Here is a 16,700-nt window from a genome sequence, read left to right as displayed (position 1 = left end):
AATAATATACAAACCACCATTCGTTTGTATATAAAAGTATATACTTTACGTATTCTTGAATGTATATTATTTAAACAACAACAAATATCTAATTTTAACATAAATTCATTTTAATAAATATCGAACTTATAGAAGACTTTTGTAGTGTTTCTTGTTGTTTTTAGAAATTGAGAATATATCAATAATATATTATATATTAGTATATTCATCTTAATAATATACAAACCACCATTCGTTTGTATATAAAAGTATATACTTTTACGTATTCTTGAATGTGTATTATTTAAACAACAGCAAATATCAAATTTTAACATAAATTCATTTCTAACAAATATCGAACTTATAGAAGACTTTTGTAGTGTTTTTTGTTGTTTTTAGAAATTGAGAATATATCAATAATATATATTATTATTCTACTCATCTTATAATATACAAACCACCATTCGTTTGTATATAAAAGTATATACTTTTACGTATTCTTGAATGTGTATTATTTAAACAACAACAAATATCAAATTTTAACATAAATTCATTTCTAACAAATATCGAACCTATAGAAGACTTTTGTAGTGTTTTTGTTGTTTTTAGAAATTGAGAATATATCAATAATATATTATATATATTATACTCATCTTAATAATATACAAACCACCATTCGTTTGTATATAAAATTATATACCTTTACGTATTCTTAATTGTGTATTATTTAAACAACAGCAAATATCAATTTTAACTTAAATTCATTTCTAACAAATATCGAACTTATAGAAGACTTTTATAGTGCTTTTGTTGTTTTTAGAAATTGAGAATACATCAATATATTATATATTATTATACTCATCTTAATAATATACATACCACCATTCGTTTGTATATAAAAGTATATACTTTTACGTACTCTTGAATGTGTATTATTTAAACAACAGCAATATCAAATTTTAAAATAAATTCATTTCTAACAAATATCGAACTATAGAAGACTTTTGTAGTATTTTTTGTTGTTTTTAGAAATTGAAAATACATCAATAATATATATATTATTATTATACTCATCTTAATAATATACAAATCACCATTCGTTTGTATATAAAAGTATATACTTTTACGTATTCTTGATGTGTATTATTTAAACAACAAATATCAAATTTTAACATAAATTCATTTTTAATAAATATCGAACTTATAGAAGACTTTTTTGCAGTGTTTATTGTTGTTTTCAGAAATTGAAAATATATCAATAATATTATATTATTATATTCATCTTAATAATATACAAACCACCATTCGTTTGTATATAAAAGTAAATACTTTTACGTATTCTTGAATGTGTATTATTAAACAACAGCAAATATCAAATTTTAACATAAATTCATTTCTAATAAATATCGAACTTATAGAAGACTTTGTACTGTTTTTTGTTGTTTTTACAAATTGAAAATATATCAATAATATATATATTATTATATTCATCTTAATAATATACAAACCACCATTCGTTTGTATATAAAAGTATATACTTTTACGTATTCTTGAATGTGTATTATTTAAACAACAGCAAATATCAAATTTTGAAATAAATTCATTTCTAACAAATATCGAACTTATAGAAGACTTTTGTAGTGTTTTTTGTTGTTTTTAGAAATTGAAAATATCAATAATATATTATATATTATTATATTCATCTTAATAATATACAAACCACCATTCGTTTGTATATAAAAGTATATACTTTTACGTATTCTTGAATGTGTATTATTTAAACAACAGCAAATATCAAATTTTGAAATAAATTCATTTCTAACAAATATCGAACTTATAGAAGACTTTTGTAGTGTTTTTTGTTGTTTTTAGAAATTGAAAATATATCAATAATAATTATATATTATTATTCTACTCATCTTAATAATATACAAACCACCATTCGTTTGTATATAAAAGTATATACTTTTACGTATTCTTGAATGTGTATTATTTAAACAACAACAAATATCAAATTTTAAAATAAATTCATTTCTAACAAATATCGAACTTATAGAAGACTTTTGTAGTGTTTTTTGTTGTTTTTAGAAATTGAAAATATATCAATAATATATTATATATTATTATACTCATCTTAGTAATATACAAACCACCATTCGTTTGTATATAAAAGTATATACTTTTACGTATTCTTGAATGTGTATTATTTAAACAACAGCAAATATCAAATTTTAACATAAATTCATTTTTAATAAATATCGAACTTATTAAAGACTTTTGTACTGTTTTTTGTTGTTTTTAGAAATTGAGAATATATCAATAATATATTATATATTATTATACTCATCTTAATAATATACAAACCACCATTCGTTTGTATATAAAAGTATATATTTTTACGTATTCTTGAATGTGTATTATTTAAACAACAGCAAATATCAAATTTTAAAATAAATTCATTTCTAACAAATATCGAACTTATAGAAGACTTTTGTAATGTTTTTTGTTGTTTTTAGAAATTGAAAATATATCAATAATATATTATATATTATTATACTCATCTTAATAATATACAAACCACCATTCGTTTGTATAGAAAAGTTTCTCAATTTTGTCAAAATTAATTGCTTTCGATTATTACGAGCAAAATTTGGATAGTATATTCCGATTTGTTTGTTCGATCGCCAAATATAATTTTACAAATAATTTGCAATAACGCGACGATCAACAAATACAACCGGTATAATTTAAAACATTGATATTATTATCTATTTTTACAAGAATAAAATGTGCAAGAAGTGTTGTCTCATTTCTCGTTAATAAAATACATTTTTCGAAAAATATCAAATATTTTACATTGTTGTGCGTATATGCATATAAAAATCTATTCGCGGAGTAGAAGAAGAATACATGAAAAGAATAAAGAAAAATTTGAATCGGTTTCTGGTTTCTGCATTTTCCCTTTTTATGGTAAAGACGGACGTAAAAAGGTCTGCTTTGGCACGAAGAAATGGACAAGTGCATACTATACTCATACACATACACAAACACACACCTATTTGAGAATCATTGAGCATAGATGTAGAAACGTACTAACACATAAATCTTCGGGTTACTTATATTCAACTCAACTATACACACACACACATACGTATGCACTCAACAGTGAAATCTTATATCCTAGAAGCCCAGATCGACATTCGTATCCTTGAAGGGGAACATTTTTGATGCACTTTATACGTACTGCGTCACTATTTTAACTGATGTGAGGTAAATATTAAAAAGAAAAGAAAAAAAAAAGAAAAAAAAAATAATAACCAATTTTGATTAACAAAAATGCATTTAAATGAATAACAATGTGCGATCGATTTTGATATTTTCGCGTTATCTCTTTTGTATCGATCTCTACGCACTTTTTCGTAGCCATCCACGTTTTATTGTTAACAATAGAATAAATAACGAGTTGGCTATAGTTAAAAAATAAATCATACTATTGAATAAGCATCTACATACGTAATAATTTGTAAACCAAACGTAATTCGTATATCCTAACAATTGATATACCTAAATAAACGCGTATATATTCATTGTAAGTATTTATATTTTTTTATCGTATGGCTAACCTCCAACGAGAAATACAATATCGTAAATTTGATGGGCGACCATAGATTAAATTGTATATTAAACCGAATAAATCGATAATGCGATTCACTTCGTAGAGCTTTGCGATTTACGGTTAGCTCATAGTATATTTAGATTTCAAGAATACAAACCAACCAATATTAACATCAACACTAATACCATGCCAACTACTACCACTACTATCAACTATCTCAATTGCAATAGTACTGTCACCTTCTTTTCACCCTCCCTCAACTCCTTGTTCGTTCATTCGTTCGTTCGTTCGTTCGTTCGTTGGTAGAGGAGGAGTACAACCGAAGTAGATTTATTCGACGAAAGTGGATTTATCCGATTCCGTGCAAGAGATCCAGATTTGTAAGCAGCTGTGAGGGTGCATAGGAGAGAAAAAGCCAGAGGGGTGGATGACCCTATGTATCTTCTTTGACCTACTACCCTCTTTTACGTATTCTCTCTTTCCAATCCCTGCATTTACCTATCTGCACTCATACATTTATATATATGTATATATATGTAAACGTAGATAAATTTGATATATTATTTTAGCACATTATACTATTAATTTATATTACTAATATTTATATTCAATTAATATTTTATTTGTCATATATGAATATATTTATTTAGTTATATAATAATATTAATATATACTATATTACACTATTATATAATATAGTAAAGGGCATTTGAAACATCTATGAAGATAAATTGTTCAAGATTATTGAAATACATTTATATATAAATTATTTTCATTGTTTTCTGTGTTTCCTCTTCTCCACTCTCGAATATTCGTCTCACATATCACGAAATATTCTATATATTATTATATATTTACTAGTAATAGTATGTATGAGTTTCTGGACATGTTTTAGAAAGATTTCAATACTAGCTGAATTTGTATAGAATTTTGTAAAATAATTGCGCAAATTCTACGAAATCGAGGATTTTATTTTTTATTTTATCGGTTTTAGACGAGACAAAATTTTGTCTAAATTTGAATACGCGTTGTATAGAAGTACGTCGTTGGTAGCATACTCGAAGAGAGAAGAAACGCAATTGGTTAAATATCCCTTTAACAACTCGACCTACAAGTTTCTCTCTTATTCTCTTTCTCTTTTTCTTTTTCTTTCTTTCTTTTACTCTCGTTTCTAACTAAAAGAGCCCCGTTCAGTTCCGTTCCGTTTTCAAAATCGTCCGGTTTATACTCCGTGCTCTCTTTTTTCGCTGTTTTAACCTTAAAGTTTTTAATTTCCATGCCGTGCTACTTTACCTTGTCGCGTCGTCCTGACGTTTATTCAACGACCTCGAAAATTTTCCAGTTATTTTTTCTCGCTTTTTTTTTATTCAACACCCCCCACCCCCACTCACCCCCCCAGAATTTTGGTTATCAACATTTTTACGTAAATATCGAAAATTAATTTCACGCGTTTCGTACATTAATCCTTTTCCTTTTCTTTTTTTATTCTTCTTTTCTTTTTTTCTTTTTTTCAAATTTATATCTAACTACCTTTAACGAAAATAAATTGATTTCGTTTGAGAGATTATTTCGAAACGCATTTCCATGAAAATTTTACAGATATATTATTATTATTATTATTATATAATAATAAGAAAAATAATATTTTCGTATGTAAACGCGAAACCAGAAATGTTTTCGAGATTAAATTATTTTTGTTTTTATAATATTAAAACAAATTTTTTTTTTAATTATTAAAGCAAATAAAATGAACGCTTTAAAAATGAACCACCTAAAATTCGTACTAACGCTGCCCCGGATAAAATCAAAATGAAATTAAAGAAAATCAAACATTCATACGAATGATAATTCGATAAAAGTTTCATGAAAAAAAAAACAAAAACTCAAATAATAATAATAATAATAATAATGAAAATTCGTGTAACTCTAAATCAGTAATTTGAATTACATTTTTCATAACTTTCATATTAATCGTTTTCGAATACGTATAATATAAATATTTTTTTTTTATATGAGCCGTTTATTTTGAAAGTGGCCTAACTCCATTTTTCATTTTTTTCCGGTTACCCACGGTAACATGTACAGCTTCAAATTATCTATCAATAAAGCATTTAAGATTTTTTATATTCCGAGTAAATACGGTAATTCTGGACACATAAGTTTTCAGAGTTATTTGAATCACTGAACCGTTTATTTTGAAAGTGGCCTAACTCCATTAGGAGTAGAGATTTTGGTGTGGTAGAAATGGCATTAAAAAAAAATAATATACTGTTTGAGAGTATTATAATATTATTAAAAAGTGTCGGGAAGGTAATAACTTTATTGTACATGAAATGAGACAAGAAGATTTTGTATCAACAAAATTATTAGAAGACGCAATTTTTAAAAGGGTCAAGAATTCTAACGGAGAACCAATAAACTGGTTAAAAATATGTTGGATGCGTTTTGTCAAAAATGAATAAGATTTTCTATAAGACATCAATGAATGAGAACGAAAATTTGAAAGTCCTGAATTTAATACTACGTCGGGGTAGACCAAGAAAGTTCGAAAATATTGTATTGACACCACTGTATAAAAATATAAGACAAATTACAACCGCAAAATTCAAGGACATAATTGACTTATTACGATATATACCACCGGAACATTATGATTTCTTTAAATCCCTTTCACATACACAAAATGTAGATGAGTAGAAAATTGTTTTGTAATTTATGTTTGTAAAAATATTTTGAATCGCATATTTATGTTTTTAAAGTGTTATAAAGATATGTAAAATAAAATAAGTATTGTTTTTTCGCAATTTGAAGCATCTTAAATTATGTTGAATGGACTTCGGTTCCTTCAAATTTGATAACGAATCTGGTTGTTAATTTTGAAAGTGGCCTAACTCCATTCTTGGTAAGAAAACGCATATTATTCACTTAATAATTGCCATTATTTTAATAGGAACTGTAAATTGAACACCTTTAGATACACTTAAGCAACATAACTCATTGTTATTCTTTACGTATATTTTGAATTGCATTGAAACGCAAACCTTTAAATATCTCAATTTAAGGTTATATGGAGTTAGGCCACTTTCAAAATAAACGGCTCATATATTTTTTTTTTAAATATTTTTATTTTATTTATACGTATAATAATAAATATTTAAAAAAAAAGCGATTATAAAATATTAGAAATATTATTTCGTTTAACGTGTGCAACTAAGAAAAAAAAGAAAAACAAGATGGAATAAATTGTTTATCGATCGATACATTTGAGTATCGTTGAAGAACGAATAAAATTATCGATTTTTGTTTGAGACAATTTTTAGTAAGACGATGCCTTGGAAAATGTAGGAAGCGAATTTCAATCAGTTTCTCCCACGGCAAATCGATTTCCATTTTCGCCATCGAAAACGATTTATTTCCCTTCGTCGTTCCGCGACTACTACTACGGCAAACTACTACGAGAAAACTCAACGATTCGAAACCCTATAATTCGCTCGCTAGTTTTCTCTTTTATTTTCTTTATTTCCTTATTTATTTATTTCTTTCTTTCTTTCTTTCTTTCTTTCTTTCTCGAGCAACCGATTCCGTTTGCCGAAAAAGAACATTTCGCGAATTGATCGATCGTTTTAAAACTCTACCAATACAAAATCCTATCCTAGATATATTATCAAGAAAGACAATGCGTTTAACAAATTATCTGTCGGGAAAAGGAAAATTCATGTTAAACGTTTAACGTGGAAAATTGTAAATGTCCCGTTGTTAGTTCCAAACACATTTAATAATTCGACTAATATTTTAATAGGATCATTTCTATATATCAAAATAAACTTGTAAGTTTGTTTGTTTGTTTTATTTCTTTTTCTTTGAATCAAAAAATTTATATTCAAAGGTGCGAACATTATTTTTAATCGAATAATTTTTATCTTTGCAAAGTAAATTTTCTTCTTAAAATGAATAGGAGATAAATATTTTTTCTTTTTTATAAGAATTAATAGGAGAGATTAGAATAAGTCGATACATTTTAATTATTTTTATTGAAACCTTTAAACAAAGTATAATATATATCAAACAATCCTTATAAAAAAAGTATAAAAAGAAAAGAAAACGAAGTAACACAATCCAATTTTATACATATATAAATATATACAATGTCCAGATAATTTTCTTGTATTGATCTAACCTTGTATCAAGTTACCCTAATAATTTCTATCTTTGCAAAGTAAATTTTCTTCTTAAAACGAATAGAAGATAAATATTTTTTTTTTATAAGAATTAATAGGAGAGATTAGAATAAGTCGATACATTTTAATTATTTTTATTGAAACCTTTAAACAAAGTATAATAATATATCAAACAATCCTTATAAAAAAAAGTATAAAAAGAAAAGAAAACGAAGTTTTACAATCCAATTTTATATATATATATAAATATATATACAATGTCCAGATAATTTTCTTGTATTGACCTAACCTTGTATCAAGTTACCCTAATAATTTATATCTTTGTAAAGTAAATTTTCTTCTTAAAATGAATAAGAGATAAATATTTTTTTTCTTTTTTATAAGAATTAATAGGAGAGATTAGAATAAGTCGATACATTTTAATTATTTTTATTGCAACCTTTAAACAAAGTATAATAATATATCAAAAACAATGCTTGTAAAAAAGAAAAAAAACGAAGTAACACAATCCAACTTTATACATATATAAATATATATACAATGTCCAGATAATTTTCTTGTATTGACCTAACCTTGTATCAAGTTACCCTAATAATTTGTATCTTTGCAAAGCAAATTTTCTTCTTAAAATGAATAGGAGATAAATATTTTTTTTTTATAAGAATTAATAGGAGAGATTAGAATAAGTCGATACATTTTAATTATTTTTATTGCAACCTTTAAACAAAGTATAATAATATGTCAAAAACAATGCTTATAAAAAAGAAAAAAAACGAAGTAATACAATCCAATTTTATATATATATATATATAAATATATATACAATGTCCAGATAATTTTCTTGTATTGACCTAACCTTGTATCAAGTTACCCTAATAATTTATATCTTTGCAAAGTAAATTTTCTTCTTAAAATGAATAAGAGATAAATATTTTTTTTCTTTTTTATAAGAATTAATAGGAGAGATTAGAATAATTTTAATTATTATTTAAATAAATAAAAAAACATTTATTTAAATAAAAAAACATTTTAATTATTTTTATTGCAACCTACAAACAAAGTATAATAATATATCAAACAATCCTTATAAAAAAAAAAGTGTAAAAAAAACGAAGTAACACAATCCAATTTTATACATATATAAATATATATACAATGTCCAGATAATTTTCTTGTATTGACCTAACCTTGTATCAAGTTACCCTCTATTCCCCAATATGAAAAAGGAAAACTTAGTAAACTAAAAGTAGGAAGTATAGGTATAACGTAGCCTCTCAATCCGTCATTAATGCACTTTATTGTATCTCAAGATGAGAGTGCTCTGCGGCTTTTTCGGTCGATAAAGAAGAGGAAGAGAAAGAAGAGGAAGAAGAAGAAGAAGAAGAAGTGAAGAAAAGTAGGAAAAGAAGAGAGCCAAAAGGGGAGAAAGAAAGAAAGAAAGAAAGAAAGAAAAGGAAGATCTTCTAGCTCTTACCCTTAACTCGATCGAGGACAATCGATCTTCCTAGCGGGATAATGCACGTCTCCAAACTTGTCTTTCTTTTGCTCTCTTTTTTTTTCTTTTTTTTTTTCCTTCTTTGTTTCGTCTTCTTTACACGAAGGGGAAAAAAGGTCGAATGAAAGAGAAAGAGAGGAAAGAGAGGATAATGGAAACAACCGTTTGCTTCGACAGTTTACACGAGATCACGATACTCTTTCTTTGGAAGTCTATAACTTCTGCTAAAGATGTCTCGTAAAACGTGACCCCCCAGCGACGTGAGAAGAATTAATTTTTTTTCTTCTCTTTTTTCTTTTTTTTTCTCTCTCTCTCTCTCTCGATCGATAACCGTATTATAAGAAGCTCGGAAAATGTTGACAAGGTGGTAGATTATTTCGTTATAAACGAATACTTGACCCCCTGTGTATTTTATTTTTCACACCTCGGATCAAATAATATCACGATTAAATGTTTAGCTTAGATCGTTATTCGTTACTTATAATTCCATTTATTATTGAACATTTTCAAACGTAATCGTGGAAATATTTAGAATAACTAATGTTAATGCGAAACGAACGATTCGAAAAAATTAATTAATAATTAATAATTTAGTATCGAGACTAACAGGTGGAATTAGTTGCGAGGGCTTTTAACACCGTTAACTCGATGATACATTGCTCAAGGATTTTACAGTTGATATATCATTTTTAAAGAAGAGTATACAGAAAAGGTGAAGATAGAGCAGTTGTAAGCAAATGTAACAGCGTTCATTTTTTAAAAGAGAGATAAGTAAGAAATCATTTCATCTAGTCTAACTAAAATAAAATAAAAAAAGAAAATAAAAATAAATTATGTTTAATTTTATACGAGCTCCGTGGAAATAGGAAAGATCTTTCAAACGATTCGTTCGAATGATATTACATAATTATCTCGAATAAAATATTCGAAAGAAGAAACGCGTACCGGTATTTTTTTATTTTTACAAATTAGAAGAACACCGATATAACATTAATAAACGAGAATAACTACGAACGATATCGGGAAGAAAATGATAATGCACGAGTAAGATAAAAAGTTCGAAATATCCGTAAAAAACTAGTGTGTGTACTTATATACGCACGTAAGAAATTATACTTCTTTGCCGTGCCAAAACGAACATAACCTCAATAATCTCAAAAATAACTTCAAAAAATAACTTAACCAAAAAAAATATTTATTATCATTATTATTATTATTAAAAAAAAAGGAAGGAAACATATTTTCAATCGATCGATATATTATATATATTAGAAAGAATAATAAAATATCAAAATATAGATATCAGTCCATACTAAATATAAGGGAGATATATCGAATTATTTTATGCGGCAACGGCCATGGCGCTGTGATAGCATTGGTTCCCGCTCGAACATTTAAGTAAAGCAGCGCTGAGTACAATTAGTATTTGGATGGGTGACTCGCTTGAGAAAAAAATGGGAAGAAGAAGAGAAGAGACAACTTCATGCCGTATACTTGAAATCGCTTTGCCACGCATCGTAAATACCGACAAACTTCGTGGTGTCGTTCGGAAAAAAATCACTCCCATCACATTTTTCCAAACGCGCCAAAAGAAGTATAACTTCAATAACATAATATAACGTATAATAACGCAGATAATATAGCAGTTGGCAAGGTACATTAACGAGCTAATACGACCATAATCGTTGCATATGCTTTCTCGTATTCGCGAGAATACAGTCGTCCAAGAAGGGGGGGCGTCGATAAATCAGTAACGACGGGAATCGTCATACGCTTCGTCGAATGCATTTCCCACAACGATGAACAAACGCCGAGGACATTAAGTCCTATTATACTAGTGCGATCATGCCAAGACAAGTGACAGACGATTGCAACGATCTACGGGAACGTAGTTTGACCCTTCTACTGACCTGGACCTGGACCTGGACCTTTCCCCGACCTCCCACCCTTCACCCCTTATTCGACATCCCTCCCCCCTCCCCAATTATCCAACAGATTTCGAATGGAACCTCTTTACGTAATACCAATCAAATTTTCGGATCGATGCGTTTGCTTATAAGTTATATGCTAGTGCTGTGCTGGCAAACTGTAACTCCTAAAAGCTCTTCTATATAGTTACTGAGAGAGAGAGAGATTAAGTTATTTGTTTGTAACATTTCTAGGTTATGTTATTTTTGAACAAAATGTTCTATGAATCGCGAGAAATATTATAGCTTGTATTAATATCGATATAAATGGAATATCAATATATTATTTTGATGTATATTAATTAAATATTCTACATTTTTGTTTGATGTATTTAAATGTATAATAGTTATGGGCGATTTTGAATACTAGGATTAATAGAATTAGTGGAAATTTGAACAGCATGTTGGAGAATTATAATTCCTAAAGTTTCTCTTTGTTGTTGCCGAGAGATTATGTTAGATTTTCGTTCGTTGAAAATTTGTTGGTTCCTTATTTCAAACAATTGTTGTATGGATGTTGTGTGGTATAGTGTTGTCTGTATCAATGTTGACTTTTATGTATTATGTTCAAGTTTTCTCTCTTTTTTTTTTTAAAGATACATTAGTTACAGTTATGGACAATTTTAAATACTAGAATGAATATAAAAACCAATGGAAAAATGATTTATAAGTTATATGCCAATGGTGTATTGGCAAACTGCGATTCCCAAAGCTACTCCTGTACCGGGTCCTGATATATTGGACTTCGTTGCAATATTTTTTTCCAAACTTTTGTATTAACAATTTATGGTAGTGTAGTGTCTATCAATGTTAGAATAATTTTTTATTTCTTTTTTTTATTACCGAGCACCGAACTTTTATCTCGTCCACATATAGGATGTAAATAAAACATTTTTATTTATTATTTCAGAAATTGATCTATTTAAAAGTAAAGTAAAAATAAAATAAAATAAAAAAAAAAGAATCATAAGTTTCATAATAAAAAATGCGATTTGAACAATCATTCCACGTATCATTGTCAATTAGATTTCAATTAGATCGTAAGATATTTCAAGTAAGTAGTATCTCGAATAAAATGATAGTATACCCTAATTTAATCTAGCTCGTTGATTTATTTTAAATGTCGCAATAAACTGCAACGTTAAACAAATAGGAAAAAGATTTAAAGAAAGAATGAAAGAAAATACTCACGTCTCCCTTTTCTGGAACGTATTTCGCCAAACAGCCCCAGAGTATACCAAAGCCGAGACCACCGACTATAGCGATAGGTCCTTGAAGAATCTGATACCAAAGCTTGTCGTGAGAGAACATGACGCTTTTTACGATGCCGTATATTGCAACCGATGCAGCATCGTCAATTCCTGCTACTGCTATGATTAGCGTTGGGATACCCTGTACGAGAAAAGAAAAGAAAAGAAAAGAAAATAACAATAAAAAAAAGAAAAGAAAGGAAAATGACGATAATAAAAAAAGAAAGTAAGAACATTAAGATAAAAAAGGAAAAAAAAGAAAGTTAGAAAATAATTCAACGCGTAATATAGTTGCGCGAAATGAAACTTATTCGTTCCCTTTTTTTTGTTATTTTTTTATTGAAAAGTCAATACAGGAAAAAAGAACAAACGGGGTTAGAATTAAATTTATATTTGATTATTATTCGAAATCGGTTTTTTCTTTTCCCCTTTTTCAATTTTTATTTTATTTTCATTTCATTTTATTGAAATTTATAACACGAATTATTCCCCCTTTCTTGTCAAACGTGTTTGAATTTTGATTGCATAGAAAAAAAAAAAAAAGAAAATAAATAAAAGATCGATGAAACGATGAAGTTATACGTAGAAAAAACGACGTTCTAGGTGAAAAATATTTTTGGTTAAATTTTGATAGTAACGTTTTTATGATTTTAATCCCTTAATGTTCGCATTTTTCTGACAACCTTGAAAAATGACTAGATACGGGAATGAAGAAGTTTCATTTCGGTTTTGAAAGGAAGTTTAATCGTGAATATATATTACCCCGGTAGGATAACTCGAACGATTTCGTTCGTTTAATTTATCTTTCGGGTTTTATCTTTTTAATAAATCGTTAGACAAGTTTCGAAACTTTGCCGATAGATTAAAAGATAGGGCATAAACGTTCGACTATAATTCTATGAAAACTATTTGGTTTGGTTGATATCTTCTTCTACGAGGTAGTGGTTTAACTAACTCGAACGTTTGAAATATTTATTTGGGATTTGCATTGATAACAATTTAATCGAAATATGAAATCGTTCGATTTAACAACAGCTAGTAGTTTTCATTTACACAAGTTTGCCTAGGGTGTGAAGATTTTTTAGCGAATTAGGGCTGGATCTAGGATACATGGATACATTAAGTACCATTGTTTTGTTTATTGCTAATTATTTAATATATTTGAAACTACGCTTATTTCTGTATTTTAATTCTTTATTCCTAATTTATTTTTAATTTTATTTTAAAATTCTTTACTCTATATAATTTTTCATCCTAAATTATTTGCTCAATTTGTTAAATTAATAATTTGAATTTCTCGTCCTTTATTTCCTTATTTAATTATTTTATTTGAATATTTATTCTTTAACTTTATATCTTCTTTTCTATCCCTCTCTATTAGTTTAAAATAAATGTAAAAAAATCGAGTAAACTTCATTATAGAACGTGATTTCATTTTTTATAACAGGTAAGATATCTTAGAGTCTCAGAAGAATGGAAAATCGTAAGTCGGATAGATGATAGCGAAAAGTTTTGTCAGCGTGTTCGGTGTCGCTATCGAAAAGAATTCAAGATTTCTAAGATAAAAGTTAAGAATGAAGAAAGGAAAATGAGAAGAAGTAAGGACACTCGAGGACTCGTTTGTAATCTCCTCTGAGCTATCGTCAAGGAACACGACGACGAATACCATGATGATAGCTCTACTGGGATTTCAGATTGTCGATTCTTATGTGTTCTTCCAAAAAGACGTTACACGAATCGTGACTCACGTTCGTCCAACCTTCTGGTCTCTTAAACTTTCTCTACTGTTTTATTGAACACGATTCTATTCTAAAAACTTTGTTAGATAATACAATTTTTAGTTTAAAAGTAGTCATAACCAAATATCAGTTTAGTTTTCCATATTATAATAATATAAAATTAAGTTACTTTTTTTTCAATGGAAAATAAGTAGCTGAAAAAAGAGTACAAATAAAATTATGAATATCTGAAAAGCGATGAGAGATCACACGAAGATTCATTATGGTATTGGATCTGAAAAAGATTAATTGTTTATTGATTAATGATTTTATTAACAAACATATTTAAAATCATCGATAAATTCCCACTAATATTAGAAGTTATTTTTGTTACAGAATTGTAAATAATTTTATTTCCTATTAAGCGTTTATGTATGTGTACCTTCAGAAATGCATTTATAAGTATATGTAAAGATGAAGCAATTTAAGACACTCAAATAAAAAAGAATCCACAAGGTTCGATGAAAAATCCAACGATGATCACCTGCAGCAAGAAGAAAATTATATTACCCATACAAATCAAGTGACACAATAGCCTGACATATAAATCGTCCAATTCGGAGATACACTTTTCAATTGAATTCTCTATTTATTTTTATCAAATCTTTATTTAACGTTGCAATAAAAAGAATTAACGCGTGATTTTACATATACATAAAATGAAAAAAATAAAAAAATAGAAAAAGTGAAAATACAAAATTACTAAAAAAAATAATATCTATTAATTATTGTGAAATACTTCTAAACTGCATTTTATAGAAAAGAAAAATTGCAAATTTAATAAAATACGAACACAATAAAAATTTAAAAGACGAAACAAGAAAAAAGAAATTACTGTAATATTTGCCGAACGTTATTTAAGCTTCATAATTTAATGATTCAAAAATTTAAATATTTCTGACTACAACTAAACACGTATGCATCTTTATGACGATATGGACACAAATTTGATGTCCCAAGGAGATGAAATGGTCCATCATCTCTAATTACAACTACAAATTAATGACGAGCAGAAAAGTGATATAATAAAATATAAAAAATGACTAGAGAGCTATTTTCGAAAAGTTCGAACTTGCTGTCGAACCTTTGAAAATAACTCAATAACCTCAATAGTAGTTGCCCTCTTCAGCCACATTAAAGTGGGGACCTCTTCAGCATTAGCCTCTTCGACATTTAGCCTCTTCTTTCTTCATGCCCTAAACTCTGCTGTGAGGCTTATTCTAAGCGCATTTTACAATACAAATCGTACAGTTACGTTAACTCGCATGCCTCAACATATATTGATCTAATCGATGAACCTATTATTAACACTTTGCATTTAAAAAATTAAATAATATTAAACAAAAGCAGAAACTTTGTCATACACATCTTATGGTCTTACTTTTTTACTCGATCACTTTTATCATTTATCTTTACTCTACTTTGCATTTACTATACATGTATAACAAATAAAGTATTCAGTAAGAATTACTAAAGAGCAAAGCGTTAATATGCGTAATATTAAGTAAGTATCAAACGTATTTAGCAATCTTCACTTTTTCGAAAAAAAATAAATTTTTAAGAAAACGCAAAGAATTGTGAAACGTTCGATACTGATTTATATCTCGCAGTACAGAGTATCAGCCATATATGGAAAAAATACAAGAAATATTTAAATGAGATAAATGAGATTAAAGGTTGCTGAAACTTTGTATAATATCCGGAGAAGAAATTTTCCACTCCTGAGTGGAAATTAAAATCGCGCGACTTCTCCGGTCACTACCTACTTACAGATTAAATAAACATTCACACCTAAGTACGCTACCTGTTTGTCTATTAGACATATTTAAAAAAGCAAACATGCATACCCACCCACTCACTCCACGATTCTCTCACATACCACCAGGGTGCAAAAGCCTAAACTAGAGAGCATGCCCCGGGGCACCTCCGACACCCAAGTTCAAACGCGTGTTTTCTAAACTTATGGGAGTACGTACCAATTGCTGTAATCGTCTGCCAAGGCTAGTGATTATTGCATAAATGACTAATGCAAAAATACAAGTATACACTAGTATGTATGCATACTAGTTATATACGAGTATATTATAGTTTCCACAAATAAATGCCGTAAACTCTACTATGCAAAGCGATTGTTTAAAAAAATAAAGAAATTCGTATCGTACGCGTGATTCTACAAGTTATTTTTATTTAATAACTTTAAAAAATGCGCGGTATTACGTATCGCGAAACGATGTACAATGCACACACCTAACGCGCACACAAGTGCAATGTACACCGTGCAATCACTAACACAATGACAGCCGCCAATATGGGGGAAAAACTTAAAACGAAACCTACACTAACCGTTTCTCACCCATACGAGTAGCACCTGGGCACACGCATAGATGAGAACGCAGAAAGAATAGGGGTGAGAAACGGGAGATTAGTATATTAGAAG

The 16,700-nt window shown here is 27.9% G+C and overlaps 1 protein-coding gene across 1 annotated transcript in view; it reads right to left on the bottom strand.

Moving 5' to 3' along the window:
* Positions 1–11,582: 11,582 nt before the first annotated feature.
* The window catches only part of LOC122519451 (sodium/hydrogen exchanger 9B2-like), a 42,676-nt gene continuing 37,558 nt past the window's right edge, over positions 11,583–16,700 (bottom strand). Inside the window, exons 5-6 of the mRNA XM_043638872.1 lie at positions 12,427–12,627; positions 11,583–11,771 (exon numbers count right to left, since the gene is read on the bottom strand). Of these exons, the coding sequence (XP_043494807.1) occupies positions 11,583–11,771; positions 12,427–12,627 (390 nt within the window). The remainder of the gene's footprint in view (positions 11,772–12,426; positions 12,628–16,700) is intronic.

The sequence above is a fragment of the Polistes fuscatus genome, unplaced genomic scaffold (genome assembly GCF_010416935.1).
Source record: "Polistes fuscatus isolate 324 unplaced genomic scaffold, CU_Pfus_HIC Scaffold3, whole genome shotgun sequence".
Taxonomy (NCBI): Eukaryota; Metazoa; Arthropoda; class Insecta; order Hymenoptera; family Vespidae; genus Polistes; species Polistes fuscatus.
This window is presented reverse-complemented; position numbering and strand designations above follow the sequence as displayed.